Source organism: Astyanax mexicanus, chromosome 24 (assembly GCF_023375975.1).
Source record: "Astyanax mexicanus isolate ESR-SI-001 chromosome 24, AstMex3_surface, whole genome shotgun sequence".
NCBI classification, from domain to species: Eukaryota; Metazoa; Chordata; class Actinopteri; order Characiformes; family Acestrorhamphidae; genus Astyanax; species Astyanax mexicanus.
Genome location: NC_064431.1, coordinates 33,912,537 through 33,935,705, shown reverse-complemented (window position 1 = coordinate 33,935,705; position 23,169 = coordinate 33,912,537). Strand labels below are relative to the sequence as shown.

General features: G+C 37.7%; 2 protein-coding genes across 27 annotated transcripts; one reads left to right on the top strand and one right to left on the bottom strand.

Moving 5' to 3' along the window:
- Positions 1-7,256: 7,256 nt before the first annotated feature.
- LOC125787496 (trichohyalin-like) lies at positions 7,257-9,487 on the bottom strand. Of its 26 annotated transcripts, none has more exons than XM_049471829.1 (6): positions 9,210-9,487; positions 8,982-9,170; positions 8,886-8,942; positions 8,736-8,846; positions 8,307-8,474; positions 7,257-8,210 (listed from the first exon to the last, which is right to left on the bottom strand). In XM_049471829.1, exons 1-6 carry the CDS (start codon positions 9,426-9,428, stop codon positions 7,782-7,784), a joined length of 1,173 nt encoding a protein of 390 aa, XP_049327786.1. In that variant the 5' UTR covers positions 9,429-9,487; the 3' UTR covers positions 7,257-7,781. The 26 variants fall into 26 exon arrangements, with proteins under 26 accessions (XP_049327786.1, XP_049327798.1, XP_049327783.1 ...); XM_049471841.1 differs by having other exon boundaries at positions 9,075-9,170; XM_049471826.1 differs by lacking the exon at positions 8,736-8,846 and having other exon boundaries at positions 8,307-8,606; positions 8,847-8,942; positions 8,982-9,074; positions 9,114-9,170.
- A 3,408-nt stretch (positions 9,488-12,895) lies between these two features.
- On the top strand, positions 12,896-23,047 carry map1lc3a (microtubule-associated protein 1 light chain 3 alpha). The gene is made up of 4 exons (XM_007233857.4): positions 12,896-13,062; positions 16,272-16,327; positions 16,436-16,542; positions 20,044-23,047. Exons 1-4 carry the CDS (start codon positions 13,023-13,025, stop codon positions 20,204-20,206), a joined length of 366 nt encoding a protein of 121 aa, XP_007233919.1. The 5' UTR covers positions 12,896-13,022; the 3' UTR covers positions 20,207-23,047.
- Positions 23,048-23,169: the final 122 nt, after the last annotated feature.

Below are 23,169 nucleotides of genomic sequence, written 5' to 3'. Positions count from 1 at the left end.
ACTTATTGTAAAGTGCTCTATAATTTATTTAAACACCAACAGGATTTATCTAGTGGCACCCTGAGCTTTGTGTAAGACTGACAGTGAGTTTATAGCATTTATACCCATTTCTCCGACTGTTTAACACATAATTAATAAGCGTGTACGTTATGTTTTATTTATTAATTTTTTTCAGTATGCTAAATTCAGCCAAAAGATCGGAAACAGTACTGTAAGTAAATTTGATCATATTTTGTTTCCTGTAGATTATTTGTACGGGATCGGTTTAAATTTCACATGCGTTCAGAGTTAGGTTGCTTGGTTACGAACAACGTTAAAAAATGCAGTAAAATCCACAAAAAAAAAAACGAACTTTCCACTTCCTGTCCACTTCTGTCCACCTTCAGCTACTTTTAATTTTGGGTAATTATGTCACGATAAGCTTTCAAAATCATGTATTTATTATAAATTATATCTAAACTTAGTGTTTTATAAATCTTCCAGATGTCTAGTTTAGTAAGAGAACTGAACTGATAAAATAAAATAAAAGTCTCTGTTCTCTCTGAACTTATTCTAAACTAATTACACAGTTTATCCTGAAACAGTGTTCTTTAATTACATTTACATTTACAGCGTTTAGTTTACGCTCTTTACAATATTATTAAGTTATCTTTATAATAATTATTTGTATTACAGACGTGGGCCAGTATAGTGTTAGTTTAGGAGTCTTGCCCAAGGACTCTTATTATCTTATTGGTGTAGCGCAGCATCCAGTCCCCCAGAGCAGGAATTGAACTGTGGTCTCCAGCATGTGATTAAAAATATGAAATCATAAAAGTTGAGCTACACTTTGTCTGTATTCGTTTATTTACCCAATCGACTCACTCAGCGCTTTTCCACCAATGTGGAACCGGCACTGTTCTGGTTTGTGAACCTAATTTTGAACCGGTTCTCCACGTTTCCACCAAAAGCTCCCTCTGTTGACGACGTGTGGTGTGACGTTTTGACGGTTTCACTAAAACTGAAAAGCACCGCGGTTATCAAAAACGGAACTGAAAAATCTGAGGGTTTTTTTTTATTAACTGTTGTTCTTCTGGTGGAAAACCACGGAACTGGTTCAAACACTAAAGTTGTAGTTCTTTTGGTGAAAAAAAGGGAACTGGTTTAATAACCAGAGTTATTTTCGTGAAAAACACGGAACTGGTTCAGAAACCAAAGTTCTTGTTCATTTGGTGGAAAACAAAGGAATTAGTTCAAGAACCACAGTTTTTTTAGTGTTTATTAACCAGAGTTGTTGTTCTTTCGATGGAAAACAACGGAACTGGTTGAAGAACCAGAGTTCTGTTGGTGGAAAAGCCTTAACTGATCTAAACTGGATGTTTTACCACATATTTTAAGTACAGTTGCATTCTTTTTATTTATTTTTTACTTCTGTAGTAAAAGGTTTGGAGCCAGGCTTTCACAAAGAGACTCGTCTTGATTTATCAGTTCAGCTCTTAATGATACGATTATGATGATATGATTATTAAATATTCCTCTCCAGATACTACAAACTACATTTCTCCTTCACTGTGTTCTTACACATCCACTGCCTGTTTACTAAAATATTATTAAACATCCGTCATCGTGTTTATCTTCTCAGCTCATCCTGCTGCCTCTTTTTTATCGTTATAGTGATGATTATCCGGTCGCCTCTTTAAACTCTCGCTCCTCGCCTCGTTTCAGAAGCAGCAGATCTTTACAAGATCTTTTAGAAGCACAGCTGTTAAATTAAATTCGGCACAACACTGCGGGATGTGCCCATAAACCAAACAACCGACTGACTGTTCGTTTGTTCATTCATTTTGTTTGTTTGTTTGTTTGCTTTGCTTGAGGTTGGAAACCTCAGTTCTTCTGTCTGAACTGTGAAGCGTTAAGTGACGACGCGTTCACGCCTTCATACATTTGAGCACATTGATGCTACACATTAGTTTTTTACGCCCATTTTAAAACATTTATTGTATTACATTTAAAAAAACAAAAAAAGCTGAAATAATTTGAAAGGCAGAAAGAAAGGAGTTTTAATAATAACAATAACGAATAAAAGAGTAAAATACGAAAATTAAACAAAAAAATAAAGCAAGACGAATACAAAAAATACAAACAAATACGTCTGAGTTCTTATTAATTTAACAAAAAATAAAGAACAGAAAGAAGGAATTAACCCTTTCAGACCTGAATATTATGATGATGTTCAGTGATGAAAAATATGAGAGTGCGCTGACAAAACACACAGACAGACAGACTCTAATACTCAAATATATAATCTATAGAAAGATATAATCTATATGTCCAGTGCATTGGAAGCCTGTGTTTAACTTAACTTAACGTTATACATATATTTTTTAGATATTTTATCCCTTAAACCATAAAATGATTGACAAATGATTAAAAACTCAATTAAAAGTGTTCCAAATCACACAACATTGATAAAAAAAATAGCTCTTACTTTGTTTGGCTTTATTTAGTACTGCCTTGCCCTGACGTCTGTGCAGTGGGCGGAGCTAAGCTCTGGTTTTATTGTAAAAAAAAATAATAATTAAATAAACTTTTCATTGGCTGGTTCATGGTATATATATTCTGATGAACAACAGGTGGTATAATGTTTATTGTAATGGACGCAGGGTCTGAAAGGGTTAATGACGTATTTGCGTGCGGAAGTTTGGTGTTTAAAGTTGTTTATGAAGCGAATAACGGTTTAGAGACGGTTCCCTTTTTAGATTTTAGTGTAAACGAGTGTAAAGGAGTGGAGAGATGCACCTGCCAGAGAGATTAATATTAAAGGCTGTTTAAAGGCCTGAGTGAGAAAAGCCTTGTTACATTTTTAAGGGAGAAAAACTGCCAACAGGTTCTGGTGTTTGAGGCCTATTTTATTCATTGTTGGTGTGGTGTTGTGCTTATTGTAAATAAATGTCTTTTCAATCGTCCTTTTTTCCTTCGGGATGGTGTGTGTGTATGTGTGTCTGTGTGTGTGTGTGTGTGTGTGTGTATGTATGTGTGTGTCTGGGGGGGGGGGGGGTCAAGGCAAGGGCTTTGGGTTGACCTACGAAAGACGAGGGAGAAGAAGCATAAAGAGTATTTTGTTATTGTCCGATCGGAGGGTGATACAGTATGTATATATCTATATTGTATATATGTGATGAAAATGCGTTGGCTTTTTGTGTGACACTACCTTTTATCTGTACTATGGTTCAACATTAAATGTGTTAATGTTTATATTATATTTTAATCTTTATTTTCTGTTCGCTTCGTCCGTGTCGTTTCTTGTATTTGCCGTTTTGTTTATTTCTCCCTTTTTGTTCGTTTTACGTTTTTTCTTTTCTTTTCTTTTGTTCTGTATTTTAATTTTATTCTTTTTTTTGGTTATTGCACGGTTTATTACTTTTGCTGTCCAACAAAATGACACAGCTACTCTTTGTATCGGTTTAGTGCTGTAACATAACTCTGAAGTGTCATTAGGATCGTCAATACCACCCCCCTCCCCCCCCCCCCCCCCTCCTCCCCCCCATATGCATGAATGGCACTTAAAGAAATAAAATATGTTAACTTCACTGTGGAATTGTTTGTTGTTTGTGAATTTTTATTATTTTTTTTTTTTGTACAAGTGAAAAACTTAAACTCTATCCTGCGGATGGGATTAAATTAGATTAGTTTCTCAGGGGGTTTTGGGTTAATTTTTATCTCTTTTAAGGTGTTTTTTATCCTCTGTGATTTTATTCCCATCCAGAACGATCATGTACGTGTTTTTTCTCAGACCTCAGTCCTCTGAGAAAATTACAGGCTGAAGGAAAAAGGAAAAACCCAGCATTAGAGCCAAAGTGGCAAATTAAAAGAGCTCATTTTACTAATTGTGTGTAATTTAGAAAACGTTTTTCATGTTTATATTAATTAATTGGATTTAATGTTAATGTGTTTTTTATATTATAATATTAAAGACTATCTGGTCTAATTTAAATAGCGAAAAGTAGAAATACACTCAAAACAAAAAAAGTATGTTTTTTGAGTACAATGTAATGTAATACAGATCAATCAGGTGAATTAAAACAGGAGATTATTTGTTTACTTTATTTTTTTCTTCTTTTTTTTATATATATCTGCCTCTCCTTCTCTAGCTCCTGCAGATCCTTCGCTATGAGCATCCATGGGTATATTAACGGTACAGGGCCAGGAGCAACGTACTCCTCTATCCACTGCCTGTCCATCTCTATCTGCCTCTCCTCCGCTATCTGTCTCTCCTTCTCTTTCTGCTGCAAATGCTGCCTCTTCAGCATTTGCATCCTCTCCTCCTCCTCCTGCAGTAACTGCAGCCTCTCCTCCTCCCCCAGTATTTGCAGCATCCGCCTCCTCTCCTCCTCCTGCAGCAATTGCTGCCTCTCCCTCTCTTTCTGCTGCAAATGCTGCCTCTTCAGCATTTGCATCCTCTCCTCCTCCTCCTGCAGCAATTGCTGCCTCTCCTTCTCTTTCTGCTGCAACTGCTGCCTCTTCAGCATTTGTATCCTCTCCTCCTCATCCTTAAGCATTTGCATCATCTCCTCCTCCTCCTGCAGCAACTGCAGCCTCTCCTCATCCTTCTGCATTTGCATCCTCGCTTGTCATCTCACGCTCCCTCGCGCGCGGGTCTATTCATACCTTTTGAGTTATGACGTCATGCCGTCACGCGCCCTTATGCGCGATTCTCTGGACCAATCAGAGTTGCTGTCAGCGTTGCTAGGATACATACGCGCAAAACAACAACAAACAAAACTACCCAGCGATCACCAACCCTGGCCAGGCTGTCACTAACTACCCGAGGCTAAGCGCTCGCTAACCGGGCCTGGCTTTCACTAACTACCCGATTCTAAGCGCTCGCTAACCGGCGCAGGCTGTCACTAACTACCCGAGGCTCAGCGCTCGCTAACCGATCTTGGCTTTCACTAACTACCCGAGGCTAAGCGCTCGCTAACCGGCGCAGGCTGTCACTAACTACCCGAGGCTAAGCGCTCGCTAACCGGGCCTGGCTGTCACTAACTACCCGAGGCTAAGCGCTCGCTAACCGGGTCTGGCTGTCACTAACTACCCGAGGCTAAGCGCTCGCTAACAGGGCCTGGCTGTCACTAACTACCCGAGGCTAAGCGCTCGCTAACCGGCGCAGGCTTTCACTAACTACCCGAGGCTAAGTGCTCGCTAACCGGGCCTGGCTTTCACTAACTACCCGAGGCTAAGCGCTCGCTAACCGGGCCTGGCTTTCACTAACTACCCGAGGCTAAGCGCTCGCTAACCGGGCCTGGCTTTCACTAACTACCCGAGGCTAAGTGCTCGCTAACCGGGCCTGGCTTTCACTAACTACCCGAGGCTAAGCGCTCGCTAACCGGCGCAGGCTGTCACTAACTACCCGAGGCTAAGTGCTCGCTAACCGGGCCTGGCTTTCACTAACTACCCGAGGCTAAGCGCTCGCTAACCGGCGCAGGCTTTCACTAACTACCCGAGGCTAAGTGCTCGCTAACCGGCGCAGGCTGTCACTAACTACCCGAGGCTAAGCGCTCGCTAACCGGGGCTGGCTTTCACTAACTACCCGAGGCTAAGCGCTCGCTAACCGGCGCAGGCTGTCACTAACTACCCGAGGCTAAGCTCTCGCTAACCGGGCCTGGCTTTCACTAACTACCCGAGGCTAAGCTCTCGCTAACCGGGCCTGGCTGTCACTAACTACCCGAGGCTAAGCGCTCGCTAACCGGGGCTGGCTTTCACTAACTACCCGAGGCTAAGCGCTCGCTAACCGGGCCTGGCTGTCACTAACTACCCGAGGCTAAGCGCTCGCTAACCGGGGCTGGCTTTCACTAACTACCCGAGGCTAAGCGCTCGCTAACCGGGGCTGGCTTTCACTAACTACCCGAGGCTAAGCGCTCGCTAACCGGTCCTGGCTGTCACTAAGTAACACAATTGTTAAAAAAGTTAAAAAAATTGATGATCAATAAAAAAGTAAGAAAAAAGTGAAGTGAAGTGAAGATATGGAGTTTCTGGGAGGCAGTAAGATATATGTGATCATATATCTTACTGCCTCCCAGAAACTCCATATCTTCACTCTCCAGACCTGCTCCCCACACATAGTGATTAATTAATCCTCAGAAAATAATAGGTGAGGATGGTCTGGGCCCCTCTCTTCTGCTTCACGCTACCCCAGTTATTTTAGAACATATTGCATATTTTTTTATCTTTCCAGATTGATAGTTATTCAGAATATAGGTTTCATACAGAAATACTTGAGCTGGTCACTAGATATAAAAAAATTGGATAAACAAAATTGTGTTTTCTAATCCGTTACTTGTTCATGCTGGAGTTATCGTTAATTTACGATCAAAGTGGATTAACACGGCTAACGTGCATTACCCATTAGTTTAATAGGATATAAAATGCAGTAAAGCCTGTATAAATTGTGTCTTGCGGCTGAAGGAAGAAGGACAATTGTGGCCAATGTAACTGAAACTCATGAAGATGGATTGCACAGGGTCCATTTAAAAGAGAAATTAACTGGCTTCCAACAGTGTAAGAGATATTACCAGGAAGCAACAAATAAATAATCTACCAAAACATGAAATTTATAACTTTATGTGCTATGTTTATGTGGGAATAACATTAACAGATCTTACATGTACCAGAACATTTAACAGGACTTTTACCAGATTTAAAAAAATCTGTGATGGTGTTGGTATTTAACACATATACATTTGTAAAAATACAATATTGTAAACAAATGTAGTTTTATTAGATATTTATTTTACATATTTGTATTTGTTTTATATTATGGAAGCTATTTAATATATTATGTAATAATTATATTATATTAAATAATATATAATTTTGTCATATATATATATATATATATATATATATATATATATATATATATATATATATATATATATATATGTATGTATGTATGTATATAGTACTTAATAGTCTCTGCTCCCAAAAAATCCGACCCGGTCCTACCCGTGTCCGTGCAGGAGCCCAACTCGACCCATAAACCCTCTATCAAAATCTAAGCTCTAATGATAATTAACTGCCTTAATTAAAATGAAATAAAATTACTTTATTCAATATTTCTACCCAATTTATTGCAGATTTAGATATTTTAATGCATGTTTCTTTGACTGGTGGACGCTGATATTAGGTAATTGGATTTAATGTTGTATTATAATATTAAAGTCTATCTGGTCTAACATAAATAGCTAAAAGTGGAAATATACTCAAAACTCAGTATGTATTTTTCAGGGCATCTGCTCACACTGAGCAAATACCTTTTATTAAAATTTCATTTGATAGATGGATGGATGGATGGATGGATGGATAGATACTTTATTGATCCCCGAGATGAAATTCTTGAAAAAATATCCCAATAATCCAACAAGAGTGTATTAACCCACACATGGAGCTATGAACGAGCTCAACATGTAGATACAGATGGATCAGATGAGTTTATTTATTGACTTATTTATTTTTATATTTTATAAATTGATTTATATTATCTCCTCCGTTACGTGTTGGAGAGGAGTTTATTAACACATGGAGCTATGAACGAGCTCAACATGTAGATACAGATGGATCAGATGAGTTTGGAGAGGAGTTTAAATACCAAAACATGAAGCTATGAATGAGCTCAACCTGTTGGCCAGAGACTTCATTCCCTGCTTTATGACCCCTCCTTCTGATGCACCAGGGGGCGCTGTAGATTGATGACTCTTATACTCCTCCATCTGCTGCCTCTCCACCTCTATTAGAGGCCACGGCTAGAAGAAGGGTACAGGGAGGAAGGGTACAGGGAGAAAGGGTACAGGGAGGAAGGGTACAGGGAGAAAGGGCGCTGTAGGTGGAGGAATTTTATACTCTATCTGCCGCCTTTCCTCCTCTATCTGCCTCCTTTCCTCCTCTATCTGCCGCCTCTCCTCCTCTATCTGCCTCCTTTCCTCCTCTATCTGCCGCCTCTCCTCCTCTATCTGCCTCCTTTCCTCCTCTATCTGCCGCCTCTCCTTTTCTTCTTGCCTCTCCTCCTCTATCTGCTGCGGCACCTCTATCCATGGCCTCTCCTTCTCTAGCTGCCTCTCCTCCTCTAGCTGCCTCTCCTTATCTAGCTGCCTCTCCTTCTCTAGCTCCTGCAGATCCTTCGCTATGAGCATCCATGGGTATATTAACGGTACAGGGCCAGGAGCAACGTACTCCTCTATCCACTGCTTCTCCTCCTCTATCTGCCTCTCCTCCTGTATCTGCTGCGGCACCTCTATCCACGGCCTCTCCTCCTCTATCTGCTGCGGCACCTCTATCCACGGCCTCTCCTCCTCTATCTGCCTCTCCTCCTCTATCTGCCTCTCCTCCTCTAGCTGCCTCTCCTTATCTAGCTGCCTCTCCTTCTCTAGCTCCTGCTGATCCTTCGCTATGAGCATCCATGGGTATATTAACGGTACAGGGCCAGGAGCAACGTACTCCTCTATCCACTGCCTCTCCTCCTCTATCTGCCTCTCCTCCTCTATCTGCTTCTCCTCCTCTATCTGCCTCTCCTCCTGTATCTGCTGCGGCACCTCTATCCACGGCCTCTCCTCCTCTATCTGCTGCGGCACCTCTATCCACGGCCTCTCCTCCTCTATCTGCCTCTCCTCCTCTATCTGCCTCTCCTCCTCTATCTGCCTCTCCTCCTCTATCTGCCTCTCCTCCTCTATCTGCCTCTCCTCCTCTATCTGCTGCGGCACCTCTATCCACGGCCTCTCCTCCTCTATCTGCCTCTCCTCCTCTATCTGCCTCTCCTCCTCTATCTGCCTCTCCTCCTCTATCTGCCTCTCCTCCTCTATCTGCTGCGGCACCTCTATCCACGGCCTCTCCTCCTCTAACTGCTTCAGCACCTCTATCCACGGCCTCTCCTCCTCTATCTGCCTCTCCTCCTCTATCTGCTGCTGCACCTCTATCCACGGCCTCTCCTCCTCTATCTGCTGCTGCACCTCTATCCACGGCCTCTCCTCCTCTATCTGCCTCTCCTCCTCTATCTGCCTCTCCTCCTCTATCTGCCTCTCCTCCTCTATCTGCTGCGGCACCTCTATCCACGGCCTCTCCTCCTCTAACTGCTTCAGCACCTCTATCCACGGCCTCTCCTCCTCTATCTGCCTCTCCTCCTCTATCTGCTGCTGCACCTCTATCCACGGCCTCTCCTCCTCTATCTGCTGCTGCACCTCTATCCACGGCCTCTCCTCCTCTATCTGCCTCTCCTCCTCTATCTGCCTCTCCTCCTCTATCTGCTGCAGCACCTCTATCCACGGCAAAATCTGCGTCTTCAGCATTTGCATCCTCTCCTCCTCCTCCGCCTCTATAAGCGGTAATTCCTCTTCCTTCTTCTTCCTGCGGAACTTTATCTTCGGGACGAGTTTTTTCAACCAGCGTTTAAAACCCATTGTGACAGTAAAGGATCTGCACTAAGCTCAGTGTGTATAGAACCGTAGTGGTGTCACCTCACGCTCGGGTCTATTTATACCTTTTGGGTTATGACATCATGCCCTCGCGCGATGACGTCACGCGCCCTTATTCGCGATTCTATTCACTGTCCGCGAAACAGTTCTCTGGACCAATCAGAGTTGCTGTCAGCGTTGCTAGGATACGGGGCAGGACTCCCTGCTAGGATACATGCGCGCGCATAACAACAACAAACAGAAGATTCCGCCTTCGCCCTAATGGAGTAGGCAGCAAGGAGCACCGGAGTCCAGCTATCCGCGCTTCGGAAATTCCCAGTCAAGTCATCCGCGCTTTAAATTTAGATGCGCGTATTCGCGCGATTTTACGGTAAACAGACGCGCAGGCGGAGAGCGCGCTAAAAAAACACAGAGAAGAGGAGACCGACACGTTTCAGTCGGTTATATTAATTCAGACATACATTAAGCCCAGAAACGAGAAGAAAACGGATTAAAATAACTCACCTCACTGTAGATTCTGTGCAGTACATTATCTATTTGATAGAATACCATAACAATCCCATCAGTGTTTAAGAGAGAGAGAGAGAGAGAGAGAGAGTTTTATATTAACATTACTTTTTTCAATCCATGCTTCAAAATAAATTGGGCAAATTTTACTGTTTTGTTTATTTTATATTATTGTTTTTTATTCATGCTTAAAATTCAATTTCTCATGATTTTCCCATAATGCCAAAACAGGTCCACTACCATTTGAAAGAGTCTGTCCTAGGCTATGACTCCTGCAAGTTTGGGCAAATTTCACTGTATTGTTTATACCTTCACTTTCAGATTCAGTGTTTCACTCCTGGTACAAAAATGTATACTCTCAATTAAAGACCTGTTTATTGATAAAGTTTTTGCCACAATCAAAAAACTGTCAGAAGTGTGAGGCGAATGTCATTGGTACCTTTATGCATATGTTCTTTGAATGTGAGCCAGTTTCAAAATTCTGGGACTTTGTTTTAGAAGTGGTGTCAATTTTAAGTGACAAAATGATTGTAAACCAACCTGGTTTATGTCTGTTAAATGATGGCTACTCTCTGGATCTTACTGTAAATCTAAATTTTGTATACGACCTTAACAGCTGCTAAAAAAACATCCTTAGAGTTTGGTTTGAGTCAACTACCTCTCTTAACAGGATCTGGCTTGCAGAATATAAACACATTATCTTATTGGAGCGCTCAACAGCAAGGATTAATAAAGCCAAGTCAAGAAAAATTAGAGGCTAATATCATAATATCATGATATTAAAAATCCATATTGTGATAATAGGGCTGTTCTGTCTTAAAAGTAGTCTATTATTCACTGTGAAGCTTTAGGTGTATTTATTGTATAATTGTTTTAGTTTGCAGTTTATATGCATGCACTAAATATTCTGCAATATTATTTGCTGCATTATATTATTTTATGCTATATTATTTATTTTGCCACATTATGATTATACTGTTATACTCTTATACTATATTCCTGAAATTAATTAATTATTTTTTTGTTTTCCTATATCGCCAATTATATCGTTATCCCAAAAATACCCTGAAATATCGTGATATTATTTTAGAGCCATACCGCCCACCCCTACATTGGACTACTGTATGTAATACTGATTTAATGTAAGCTCTGGAGACGGACTGTAGAAATGTATAGGTCTGTGATGGGTAATGGAAGCAGTTGATGTGTGGCCTTTGTAGGTTATTTTCTGGATTATCATCATTATTATTACTATTACTATTATTATTTTCTTTTTTTTTTAAATATGTATATATGTATATATAGGTTTTTCCTGTCCCCCCTCTTCATATGGAGTTCAGTGTAATGTATATCTATATACTAATATGTACTGACGTATAACCTATTAGTTTTGATGTGTGCTTTCCCTGGCAGTCCCTGGCTTTGTATATAGTATAAAAAATGAGATGAATGATGTATAATTTGACGATGAAAGTTAAAAATAAAAAATATTGTTCACAAAAAAAAATCTTGAGCTGATTATTTACTAGCGTTTCTAAAATTTTGGATAAACAAATTGTGTTTTCTAATCCGTTACTTGTTCATGCTGGAGTTATCGTTAATTTACAAGTAAAGTGGATTAACACGGCTAACGTGCATTACCCATTAGTTTAATAGGATGTAAAATGCAGTAAAGCCTGTATGAATTGTGTCTTGCGGCTGAAGGAAGAAGGACAATTGTGGCCAATGTAACTGAAACTCATTAAGATGGATTGCACAGGGTCCATTTAAAAGAGTAATTAACTGACTTCCAACAGTGTAAGATGTATTACCAGGAAGCAACAAATAAATAATCTACCAAAACATGAAATTTATAACTTTATGTGCTATGTTTATGTGGGAATAACACAGAACTTACATGTACCAGAACATTTAACAGGACTTTTACCAGATTTAAAAAAATCTGTGATGGTGTTGGTATTTAACACATATACACTATTGCATATTGTAAAAATACAATATTGTATACAAATGTAGTTTTATTAGATTTTTATTTTACATTTACGTTTATTTGTATTTTTATATATATATATATTTTATTGGGCAGTTTCATATTTTTGACACGGCTGCTTTTATTTTGTATCCTCCTGAAAAAAAAAAGCAGGACTGTGCTGCCACAGCTGGTTCATGCAGAGACTGGCTACTTCCGGTCATCTCCTTTATAGCAGAAAGCATCTACTAAAAAAACGCTAGAGGAAGCACGTGAGGGAGTCTTTAATGAATGAGGGTAAAAGGAGCTAAACGGCTAAATACTCAAATTAGAACTAGGAGAGAAAGTATGTGAACAGACTTTTACAAGCTTGCTTGGAAAAGTGCAAGTTCTACCAGGAAGGCAGAAGCTGGTGATTGATTAAGATACGAGTGACTAGCACAGGAGTTTTCGGCTAGAACTAACACTGAAGCTTACAGTACAACAAGTATACAGATTATCACGTTTCTAGCTAAAAATAACTGTTTCTTTTAGAGTAGTTTACATTTCTGACAAAAGTTTACAGACACTTTTGAATGGATTTCAATTGGGAAATGTCTGATGCCTCTCTGCTTACCGCTCTCTTAAAAAGGGGTGAAATTTTGTTAATGAATAAGTGTTAAGTCTCGGCTTGAAAAAGCATGCTAATAACGTAAAAAAAAAAGAAGTTTATAAACAGCTAAAAAACTGCAAAAGTAAATCTATCTGCTGCCTCTCCCCCTTGCTTTTCCAAGCCAATTTTTAAAGCTCAGATCTGATTGGCATAAATCTAGATTTGGCACGTTCACACAGCCATGAAAAAAATTTGATTGGAGTCACTTCAAACTGGTAATGTGAACGTATCTATCCATCCATCCATCCATCAATCCGAACCCATTCTGGAGTGGGAGTTCTCGGCTGTTCAGGCTCTTTGGCGCTGTTCCCTTTAAAACTCCGTGGCGTTCTGCGCATGTCTTTATCGCCTCTGGCTCGGAGTTGCTGACGAGGATCAGAACAATAATAAAAACAGAGAGGAATAAAACTACAGATTATTATTGTTATTTTATTCATCTTAAACTACAATTATGCCTTCTGATAGACCTTTCAAACAGCGGCGGAGCTTCGGTGAGTTTATATATAAGCGGGTAGAAGCTGTTTAATGTGTTTTAATGTTTATCAGACTGTGTTGTTTTGGTTAGTCTGATAATCTGAACAGTGAGAGATTTAACCGTTACGTTAATAAACATAAAGCCAATGATAGTTATAATGTTGTAACTAACGTTACTAAATAATATACATGGCTAGCCTATTAACGTCTCAAGTTTCAGCCGGTGTGTTTATATCTACTTTTAGTACTTACTTGTTTTATCTAAAATAGAGTCTCTACGGTTTAGTTTAGCTCATGTCCTATTATATAATATAACGTTACAGCTCTGGAAGCAATGAAGAGAGCACTTCAGTTTCTGAATCAGTTTCTCTGATTTTGCTATTTATAGCTTTATGTTTGAGTAAAATGAACATTGTTGTTTTATTCTATAAACTACAGACAACATTATTATCATTATTGTCATTTATAACATTTATTATGTATTGCAAAAAAAGGGAAATGGCAGTACAAATAATGCAAAGAAAACTAGTTCATATTCATAAAGCTTAATTCACAGTTTTAATTTCATGCATCTTGGAATCATGTTCTCCTCCTCCACCAGTCTTACACACTGCTTTTGGATAACTTTATACTGCTTTACTCCTGGTGCAAAAAAATATTCAAGCAGTTCAGTTTGGTGGTTTGATGGCTTGTGATCATCCATCTTTCTCTTGATTATATTCCAGAGGTTAATTTGGTAAAATCAAAGAAACTCATAATTTTTTAAGTGGTCTCTTGTTTTTTTTTTTTTTTTTTAGAGCTGTATTTGCAGAAGAAAAACTCTATGTATATTTTGGCCAGCCATAATTCTCCTTATTATGGGTCACGTTAAAGCACATTGCAGGGAAATAAATGTAATTTATTTAGGAATTTGGGAGAAATGTTGTCTGTAGTTTATAGAATAAAACAACAATGTTCATTTTACTCAAACATAAACCAATAAATAGCGATTTTTACAGAGCTGTATGTGCAAACATACCGATAATTTATCAATACTAAGGGAGATAGCGTTATAACAGTATGGTTAAAAAATCTAGAAAGACATTAAGCTATCCCCAGTACACAGAGGAGACGAAAATGTGCGTATTATAGAGTTATATTGTCCACTGTAGCATAAAAATAGAAGTTATTAAAGTTATTAAAACCTGGTGGCTAGAGGCCTTTTAGCTTAGCCAAGCTAACGTTAGCTTTTAACCTGACAAACTAGCTAACCTAGCTAGCAAGATAAGCCAAGTTTTGCTGTTTTAGCTAACTTAAAGTGAACAAACGTGTTGTCTGACTTAATTTAGTCTCATAAATGTCTTTATTTTTAGTATCTGGTCTTCAGTATCGTGCATTTTACGCGATGAATCCGCTGAGGCCCTTATTTACTTTACCTCAACACGTAGCTATAGCGTTAGCTTAGCATTAGCTTAGCATTAACTTGCCCAAAACGGCACTTTACTGTTTTTATTGAGCTGTAGGTTAAAGCTATATTAGAACTAACCTTTATATGTGTGTTTTAGGATAACTTAATTAGTTAACTACATGATAAATTATTATTTAAGCTTTTAGCGAACTAAATTGATCCTAAATACCTGATTTCTTAAGGGGGACCCAGTGCACTAAGTAGGTTAGCTAGATAAAAATATAACCTATGTTAGGTTAGGTGCTTAAACTTAATCCTAAAAAGTCTATTTAAATGATTTCATTACTTTTTAGAGCACTATATAGAGAGTAAACCCCTCTATTTCATGCCTTGTATATTTCTTTACATTAATAATTAATCCTAACCCTAAATAGGGCTCTACATTTAGAGTAAATACTTCTATTTTAAGGCCAATGTAGAGCTCTTTAAACAGAATAAATACCTCTAATTTATCCCTATATATTTCTTTACGTTATGAATTAATCTCTCTATTTCTTGCTCAATATAGAACACTATATACAGAATAAACTTCTCATGCCTTATATATTTCTTTACATTAGGAGTAAATTCCTCTATTTCATGTCCTATGTTGAGCGCTATATATTGAGTACATATTTAAATTGTATGTCCTAAATAGTGCTCAACATTAAGAGTAAATACCTCTGTTTTATGCCCTATGTAGGGCACTATATACAAAGTAAACACCTCTATTTATATGTCTTTACATTTAGAGTAAATACCTCCATTTCATGCCCAAATGTGGGGCACTATATACAGAGTAAACACCTCTATTTCATGCCATATATATATTTCTTTACATTAAGAAGTAGTCCCTTTATTTAATGTCCTATGTTGAGCACTATAGAGAGAGAAAATCCCACAAAATTCACATCTTATAGCTCTACAATGAGTAAATTTGTCTATTTTATGCCCTGTATTCCTAAATCTCTGTTTTATGACCTATGGAGTGCACTATATATGGAGAAGAAAACAAATTTCAGTGACCCATGTAGTGCACTATATTCTACATAGCTTTTCCAGGTGCTGTTAATTGTAAATATTGCTGTTAGTTATCTGAGCTGTTTCTGTGTTTTAGTTAAACTAACAAACTGAGCTACTCAAAATGACCCCAGACACTGAACTAACCAACTCAAAAACAGCATTTAAATTGATAAAATTCGGTACCACGAGGATGTTTTTGTTTATTGTCATAATTATAAGCATTTATGGAAGTGCAAATGTTAGGATTATTATGGTTTGCTGTGCCTGTTAAGCAATAAACATCAACACAAGATCAAATTACAGCTTCAGCACAGGGTGAACGGGTGTAACCCTTCCCCCCATGTTGTACCTCGTGCTGATTGTGACGATATGATTTTAAATAGTCTCTTAAGTGGTTGCCTGCTCATTCATTATTTCTTCCAAAATCTAAGATATTGAAAAGAAAAAGAGTTCATATAGTGTAATAAACTATGTACTATTCGATAAGAGAAATTTAATAGTGAAGTGATCTATCAGACTATGAAGGAACACTTAAGGAATCATGTTGTAACTTAAAAACAGTGTTAAACAAACTAAAATACTCTGTGAAGCATTAAGGTGCTCTTATCTGATAAACCTATCCTGTACAACTCTTCCTTTCCTGGGGCGGTCCTGATGAGTGCCAGTTTCATCATTGTACTGGTTTTTAAGGTCTTTTTCGATGTCTAGAGATTCTGTGTAAATCATTTGATGAATTGTTTTCTCTTGATTTTTAAGCTATTTTATTTTTATTCTCAGCTGATCGCTGTAAGGAGGTGCAGCAGATACGAGAGCAGCATCCTAATAAAATTCCGGTAAGAACTGTTAGGAATTTTAGAAATACATTTAAAAGTTAATGAATTAACCTTGAATAATATGATAATGTTTATTAAATACAGCTGGAACTGTGTTTTTGCCTGTAGGTCATCATTGAGAGATATAAGGGAGAAAAGCAGCTTCCCGTTTTGGACAAGACCAAGTTTCTTGTACCTGATCACGTCAACATGAGCGAACTGGTGAAGATTATCAGGTGAGAGTTCAGTTTGTTGAGGTGTGTTCAGGTACGTTTCTGGGGTTTTGCTTGTTTATATTGGTAACAGAAAACACAGGAGCTCCACTGACTGAATACAACCTAGACAGATGGCAACAGTCAGACGTTCATCGCTATCTCGGTAACACAGGCGCTGTGCCGAGCCGAGTGTACGCCCCCACTTATTACACACACATGAACACACAGCAGCACAAACCCAACTTTTACATCAACAATAAACAGAATAGTAAATGAAATAACATTGCTGTTCCCGTAAATGAGCTGCTGGAGCTCCTTCACAGCGTCAACCAGCAGCTCAGTTTCCTCTGCTGAGAAGAGTTTGTTAAACACGTCCAGGTAGCTGCACCGTTACAATAGCAATCCACCAAAGACAGAGCTCACCTGGTTCTACTCTTAAAGAGAATGATGAACAAGAGACACTCTGATTTTGGTTTAAGCTATTACTCAGGCTTCCACTATGATCATGAGATGACTGGTTTGAATCCAGGTCATGCAGCTTGCTATCAGCTGTGTAAATTGGGGATAAATATCCTGCAGTAAAGTACACTAGCTGATGTAAAGTGAAGTGTTTGTGTGTCTGTTTGCAGCAGTCTCACGTGGTCTCACGCTTGCTCAGGCTGGTTTGTTTACTGTGTTGACTGCTCCTGAGTGTTCTGGGGGAGGGTTAAGGGGTTAGTGGGGGTAGGTATAGCATGTGCCAGAGATTTAGAGCTCTTGCTGACCCTGCCGTCCTCCGGGACAGACTGCAGCTCACGCTTTTAAACTTTCCAGCTCTAAAATTAGCTTTGTTATCGTTGGAGGCCGTTCACTTCCCATCCTGTAGCTCCTGAAAGAACAACACTAGTGTAGAAGAGCTCTGAACACTGTTTTCTGAAAAATGGATTAGCATGCTTTAGCCAAGCTCTTAGAATATTTCACCATCCACTGGATCAAATGGCCTCGATATCCAACATTTGTGAGTGGCTATTGAGTGTAGGCTGTTTCCCAATCACAGCTCAACAGTTTATTATTATTCCAATTAACCCCTTACATATTACATACAGCTTTGTAAAACATGAAAAGAGCACTTCAGTTTCTGAATGAGTTTCTCTGATTTTGCTATTTTATAGGTTTATGTTTTAGTAAAATTGTTGTTTTATTCTATAAACTACAGACATTTCTCCCAAATTCCAAATAAAAATATATATTGTCATTTAGAGCATTTATTTGTAGAAAATGAAAAATTCCTGAAAAAAAAGATGCAGAGCTTTCAGACCTCAAACAATGCAAAGAAAACAAGTTCATATTCATAAAGTTTTAAGAGTTCAGAAATAATCAATATTTGGTGGAATAACCCTGGTGGTTTTTAAACACAGTTTTAATTTCATGCATCTTGGCATCATGTTCTCCTCCACCAGTCTTACACACTGCTTTTGGATAACTTTATGCTGCTTTACTCCTGGTGCAAAAATTCAAGCAGTTCAGTTTGGTGGTTTGATGGTTTGTGATCATCCATCTTCCTCTTGATTATATTCCAGAGGTTTTTAATTTGTTAAAATCAAAGAAACTCATCATTTTTAAGTGCTCTCTTATTTTTTTTCCAGAGCTGTATTTATGAATGTAGTGATTTATGTATTCATAATTCTGAAGTGTAAGATTGTGTAAAACTAACTAGCACTAGTTTTAGCTTTGTTTCATCTCAGAAATTAGTTATTCATTAATGAGCTGTAGTTGAAACCTTTGGGCCACTCATTTTATAAAGTGTGTGTGATGTTTGATTTGCTTTATTTGACTTTATTACTTGTGTTAATAAGTAATCTTATATTTGGTTTCTAAGCCATTCCTACACATTTTAAACAAATACAGTGGGTAAAATAAGTATTTGCTACTGCCAATTTTACAATTTACAATTGTTCCCACCTACAAAGAATGGAGAGCTCTGTCATTTTTATCATAGATACACTTCAGATGTGATAGACAGAATCACATTGTATGATTTTTAACCCTAACACCAATCACACCATTTGTTGGGTAATTATTATTTTTTTAGGAACATTTTTAGGCCATTTTTAAAATTGTGGTGATTATAATGTGACTATTTAAATCACCACTGATTTATCATGATAGCCCTAACAAATGTTTTATTATTATTAGCTTCTAGTATGAATGGTTATTATTAGTGCTGGGTGGTATGACCAAAATGTATATCACAGTATTTTTATTTTATTTTACTTATTTTATTAATAATTTATTTTATTTTTTGCTTGACTGGGCTTTTATATAGGTTTGAGACTTACTGTACTGTTAGGAGTACATATAATATAAAACTCCAAGGCTTTAAATTATGGCTTTGATTATTATAGGGTTCACTTTGTCCCACAAAATTGCACAATATATAAAGAAATCAGGCTTTATCAGCAGAAAAACAGCTAAAATATTTAAACAATAGACCTTAAGAAGAGATACGCAAACAAATGTAACACGGCTTATTTTTAAATAAAGAATAAACACTATAAACAAACCTTAAATACTTAATTTTAACTATTCAAAAGAAATATTTCTCAAAAAGCTCTATTACACAAGTAAGACACATGTTTAATATCAAATTGCAGTATGTTGTTATTAAAGCTTATAAAGGCATTACAGTATTAAAATCAGCCACAGTTCCCTTTTTTCTCCAGTTAACAAATAAATTAAGTTCAGTGTGCATTAAAATCATCTTTTAAGCTACAGTATTAATATATCATAAAGGGCTTTAGTTATAGCTCTTGAAGTTTATTTTTTAAACGGTTTATAAGTTGTTAATTTAGGACAAAACAAGGAAAAAAAACAACAGAAGAAAATGAACATAACTAAGGAAAGAAAAGAAAATAATGACTTGTTAGAAAATGTTAGTAGAAATATATTTATTCATTTATTTATCTATTTTTCAGATTTGAATCACTTTTATACGTGGTCCTAAATCAATCGGAAACGTATCCAAAATACTTTTAGGAAATTCTTGCTTCTTTTTTACGCTTTTACGCATTAGCATTAGCGCTACGTGCTTCTCTCTCTCGTACCCACACTGCATCTCTTGGTGCAGCTGTGCAGCTATAGCTGATAAAAACAGCAAAAGCAAACCACCTGTCCTTTTTTCCCCTCCTGGACCTGAGCATGAACTTCAGAGCAGCTGTTTACTCTCCACTCCAGCAAAAGATGCTCCACATATGAGCTGCTAACTCATCCATTTCCCTTTATAAAGCTACGAGTCTCTCGTCTCTCTAATATGAGGGGTTTTGTTGTTGGTGAAGAAGGAGGCGTTTATACAGGTATCAATGTGCAGCAGGTGAGACGATTCAGGAACAGATTCGTTCACATTACACACAGATACAGATCACTTACATTTACACTGAATGTGAACCGACAAGATGGACAAATCCCATTTGAACAAAAAATCGGATTTGAGCAACGTGGATTGTAATGTGAGCGTAGCTTTTGTATGTCTGTTTTTTCCTCCAGGCGTCGTCTGCAGCTGAACCCGACCCAGGCCTTCTTCCTATTGGTCAATCAGCACAGCATGGTGAGCGTGTCCACACCCATTTCTGAGATCTACGAGCAGGAGAGGGACGAGGACGGCTTCCTCTACATGGTCTACGCCTCGCAGGAGACTTTCGGCTGCTAAGCTAACGGCTAACCTCCTCACGATTAGAGATTAGATTAGAGAGAGCGAGCAGAGAACGAGAAACGCCCAGGGAGCTAACGTGCTACGGCTAACTGAGGCCACGCCCCTTTTGTGTTTCTCTCTTAAAAACTACAAAAAAAAACCTTAGTTTCTCTCCTGCCATCTTCAAACTAACACTACCATTGTTGTGTCTCATTACGACACGAGTCCTCGTGCAACAGCACTGCTGTACCTGCTAGATTCACCCCTCGATTGCTTGTGTTTATTTTTTAGTTTCGTTTTTAACCCCGCCCACTTTATTATTATTATTATTATTATTATTATTATTATTATTATTATTATTATTATTATTCATTTTTTCCCCCAGTTAGTGACACAGTAATGTATAAAGCCTGGGCGTTCAACGTAAGAAGACGTTCTGACCCTGAGCTCAGGCCTTGCACGTTCTTTTAATTTTAAATTTTTGATTTTTTTTTATTTTATTTGATTTTATTTGTACCGGTGTGTAAAATAATTAGCATAATTAGCAACACTTTTCCTGTCATTTGTAAATACATGTAGGTGAGTGCTATTATAAATTTTATAATTATAAAAGTAAGTGTGTAGTTTAGGCTTTGTTGCATTTACTGCTTGCTTGTAGTAATCAGCCAAATCCGACCGAATCTGTACGACTCTGACGCTGGAGTGAGATTTTTATTTTAGTCTTTCCTTAAAGTAAAACGAAGTGAAAGAAAGAAAGAAACAAAGAAAGAGAGAAACTATAGACTTCCTAACATGTACTCGTATTACCTGCTGCAGTAACATCTATTCACCACTAGGGTGAATAAAAAAAAAAAAAACACACACACAGTGTTACGCACCCTGTTTTAAATAAAGCCCTACATCTGGATAGGATTAGTTTCTCACTAGTATTTCACACTTCTACTCTACAGTGATAAAACTCCTGCATCCGGACTGCAATTTATAAAACAGGAGGACCAGTGAGGTCACATGACCTCATCGCGGAGTTCAGTAGCTCCTCCATCTCCACTCGCTGTTGTGTTTTTTTTTTTTACGTGGATCTCCGTGGAAACCGTGGCGCATCCAAAGTGTAATTACGGTGCGCGGCAGTGGACAAATATCTATTTTATTAAAGGCGAGGAGACGAAACTCAGAGATGTGCGTCCGGACGGGACTAAAATTAGAGAGAAACTAATCTAATCTAATCCTGTCCTGTCCGGATAGGGATTTGATAACGATATACATTGCCCACATTACGTATTATGATATATCACATCACGATACAGTGATTTTGCGATACTTGATATATATAAATATATATGTATGAGTACCAGTCACAAATTTGGACACACCTTAAATATGGAATTATTTAGTAAACTTAAAAAAGACCATCAAAAACTTCATAATTATTATAATAATGATGAAACTGGCATTCATCAGCTCTGCTCCAGAAAAAAAAATAAGAGTAAGAGTTTCCTCTGTTTTACAGGATAAGTTCAGCAGAGTTACCAGCTTACAGTGTTTTTTAGGTTTGTTTAACACTTTTATTTACTACACTTTTATTTTAAGTTACTACATGATTCCTTATATGTTTCTTCATAGTCTTGATAGATAATTTTAGAAATGCTTAAAATCAATACTACACAGCAAAGCTAGACAAAATATATGTAAATTGAGACAAATGTTTAAACTAAGCAAAAAAAATCTGCAAATGGGGTGAGCGAATTTTTCTTAGTAAGAATTTTTTTAAATGATTAATCACAAAGTTTCAAAATGAGTGAAATAAGCCTAAATTAAGCAAAAAGTGGCTTAAATTTGTACACAAGAATCAATAAAACTTGACTAGTAACTTTCTGTGCTTATTTTGAATCTAAATTACCTAAGAAAAGGTGAAACTTCTAAGTGAGACTGGATAAGATAATATTCCTAAAATAAGTAAAAACAAAATCTACACTTACGATGCTTAGTAAGACCAAAAATGTATCAGAGAAAAAAATAAGATTTATTGCCTTAAAACTAGTTAATTTCACTTGCTAAGAATAAGGTTTTTGCAGTGTATTCATCACAATATTGATATATATTTTGTCCCAGCCCTAGTTAGGAGTTAATTTGACCCGTGTGTTAAACTGTGTTCAGACTCGTCTCCTCGCTGAGCTCAATGTTGGTTTACATGCTGTTTTTAGTTCATATTTCTGCCGCCAGGTTTGCAGAATGCGCCGTGCATTTACAAATATAGCTGTAGGAGTCAGTCGAGCCTAAAATATGCGAGTATGAATGCGGCCTGTGTGTGTTTGTGTGTGAACGCTTAACTCCAGTGCAGCCGGAGGAACAGGACAACACTACATAGATGGCAGGCGAGGTTTGTTTAGGCACTACAGCACTGTAACTGTAATAAATATAATAAATATAATAAACAGACCTGAATATGCTTCTTTTGCACAAATGAAACAGAACAGCTAAGAGAGGATAAACTCTAAACTCTTTGAAATTGAGAACTCTAATATAATTGTAGCACAGAATCGTTGTATTTTCTATCCAGCTTCTTTCCGTTTACGTTTTCCATCACGACGCGACGCGTTTGCCTTCTGTCCAAAACTTCAGTGAAGGGTTTATATGATGCACTACGTATCTTGCATGTTTTATTTTCTTCCTCAACTCTTTTTTTTATATATATATATATTGATTTATGCTGTAGATTTAATTATTTCGACTTTATTTAACGCAGAAAAACAAGTCTTTTTAGATGTTTTCAAACCAAAAAAAGAGAAAAAAAAGAATGAAAACCTGAAATAAATAAATATGTATGTGAGTGTGTATAAACTACTATATGATTAAGCTTCATGTCTTCCCGAGTTTGTGTTCTTTATTTATTCTAATTGGTGTTATAACAACAATGCTGATGGATGGATAGTAAAGTTTTGGGGGAAAAAAAAGGTTTTCAAACAAAAAAAATAAAAGAGCAC

Bases quoted from the DNA above. Each gene is read 5' to 3' on its own strand.
- LOC125787496 (XM_049471824.1), bottom strand. From the start codon at position 9,428: ATGGGTTTTAAACGCTGGTTGAAAAAACTCGTCCCGAAGATAAAGTTC. The intron at 9,171-9,209 runs GTGCAGCAGCAG...CCGTGGATAGAG, and splicing joins AGGAGAGGCCGTGGATAGAG to GTGCAGCAGCAGATAGAGGA. The intron at 8,607-8,846 runs GTGCCGCAGCAG...CCGTGGATAGAG, and splicing joins AGGAGAGGCCGTGGATAGAG to GTGCCGCAGCAGATAGAGGA.
- map1lc3a (XM_007233857.4), top strand. From the start codon at position 13,023: ATGCCTTCTGATAGACCTTTCAAACAGCGGCGGAGCTTCG. The intron at 13,063-16,271 runs GTGAGTTTATAT...TTTTATTCTCAG, and splicing joins CAAACAGCGGCGGAGCTTCG to CTGATCGCTGTAAGGAGGTG. The intron at 16,328-16,435 runs GTAAGAACTGTT...TTTTGCCTGTAG, and splicing joins AGCATCCTAATAAAATTCCG to GTCATCATTGAGAGATATAA.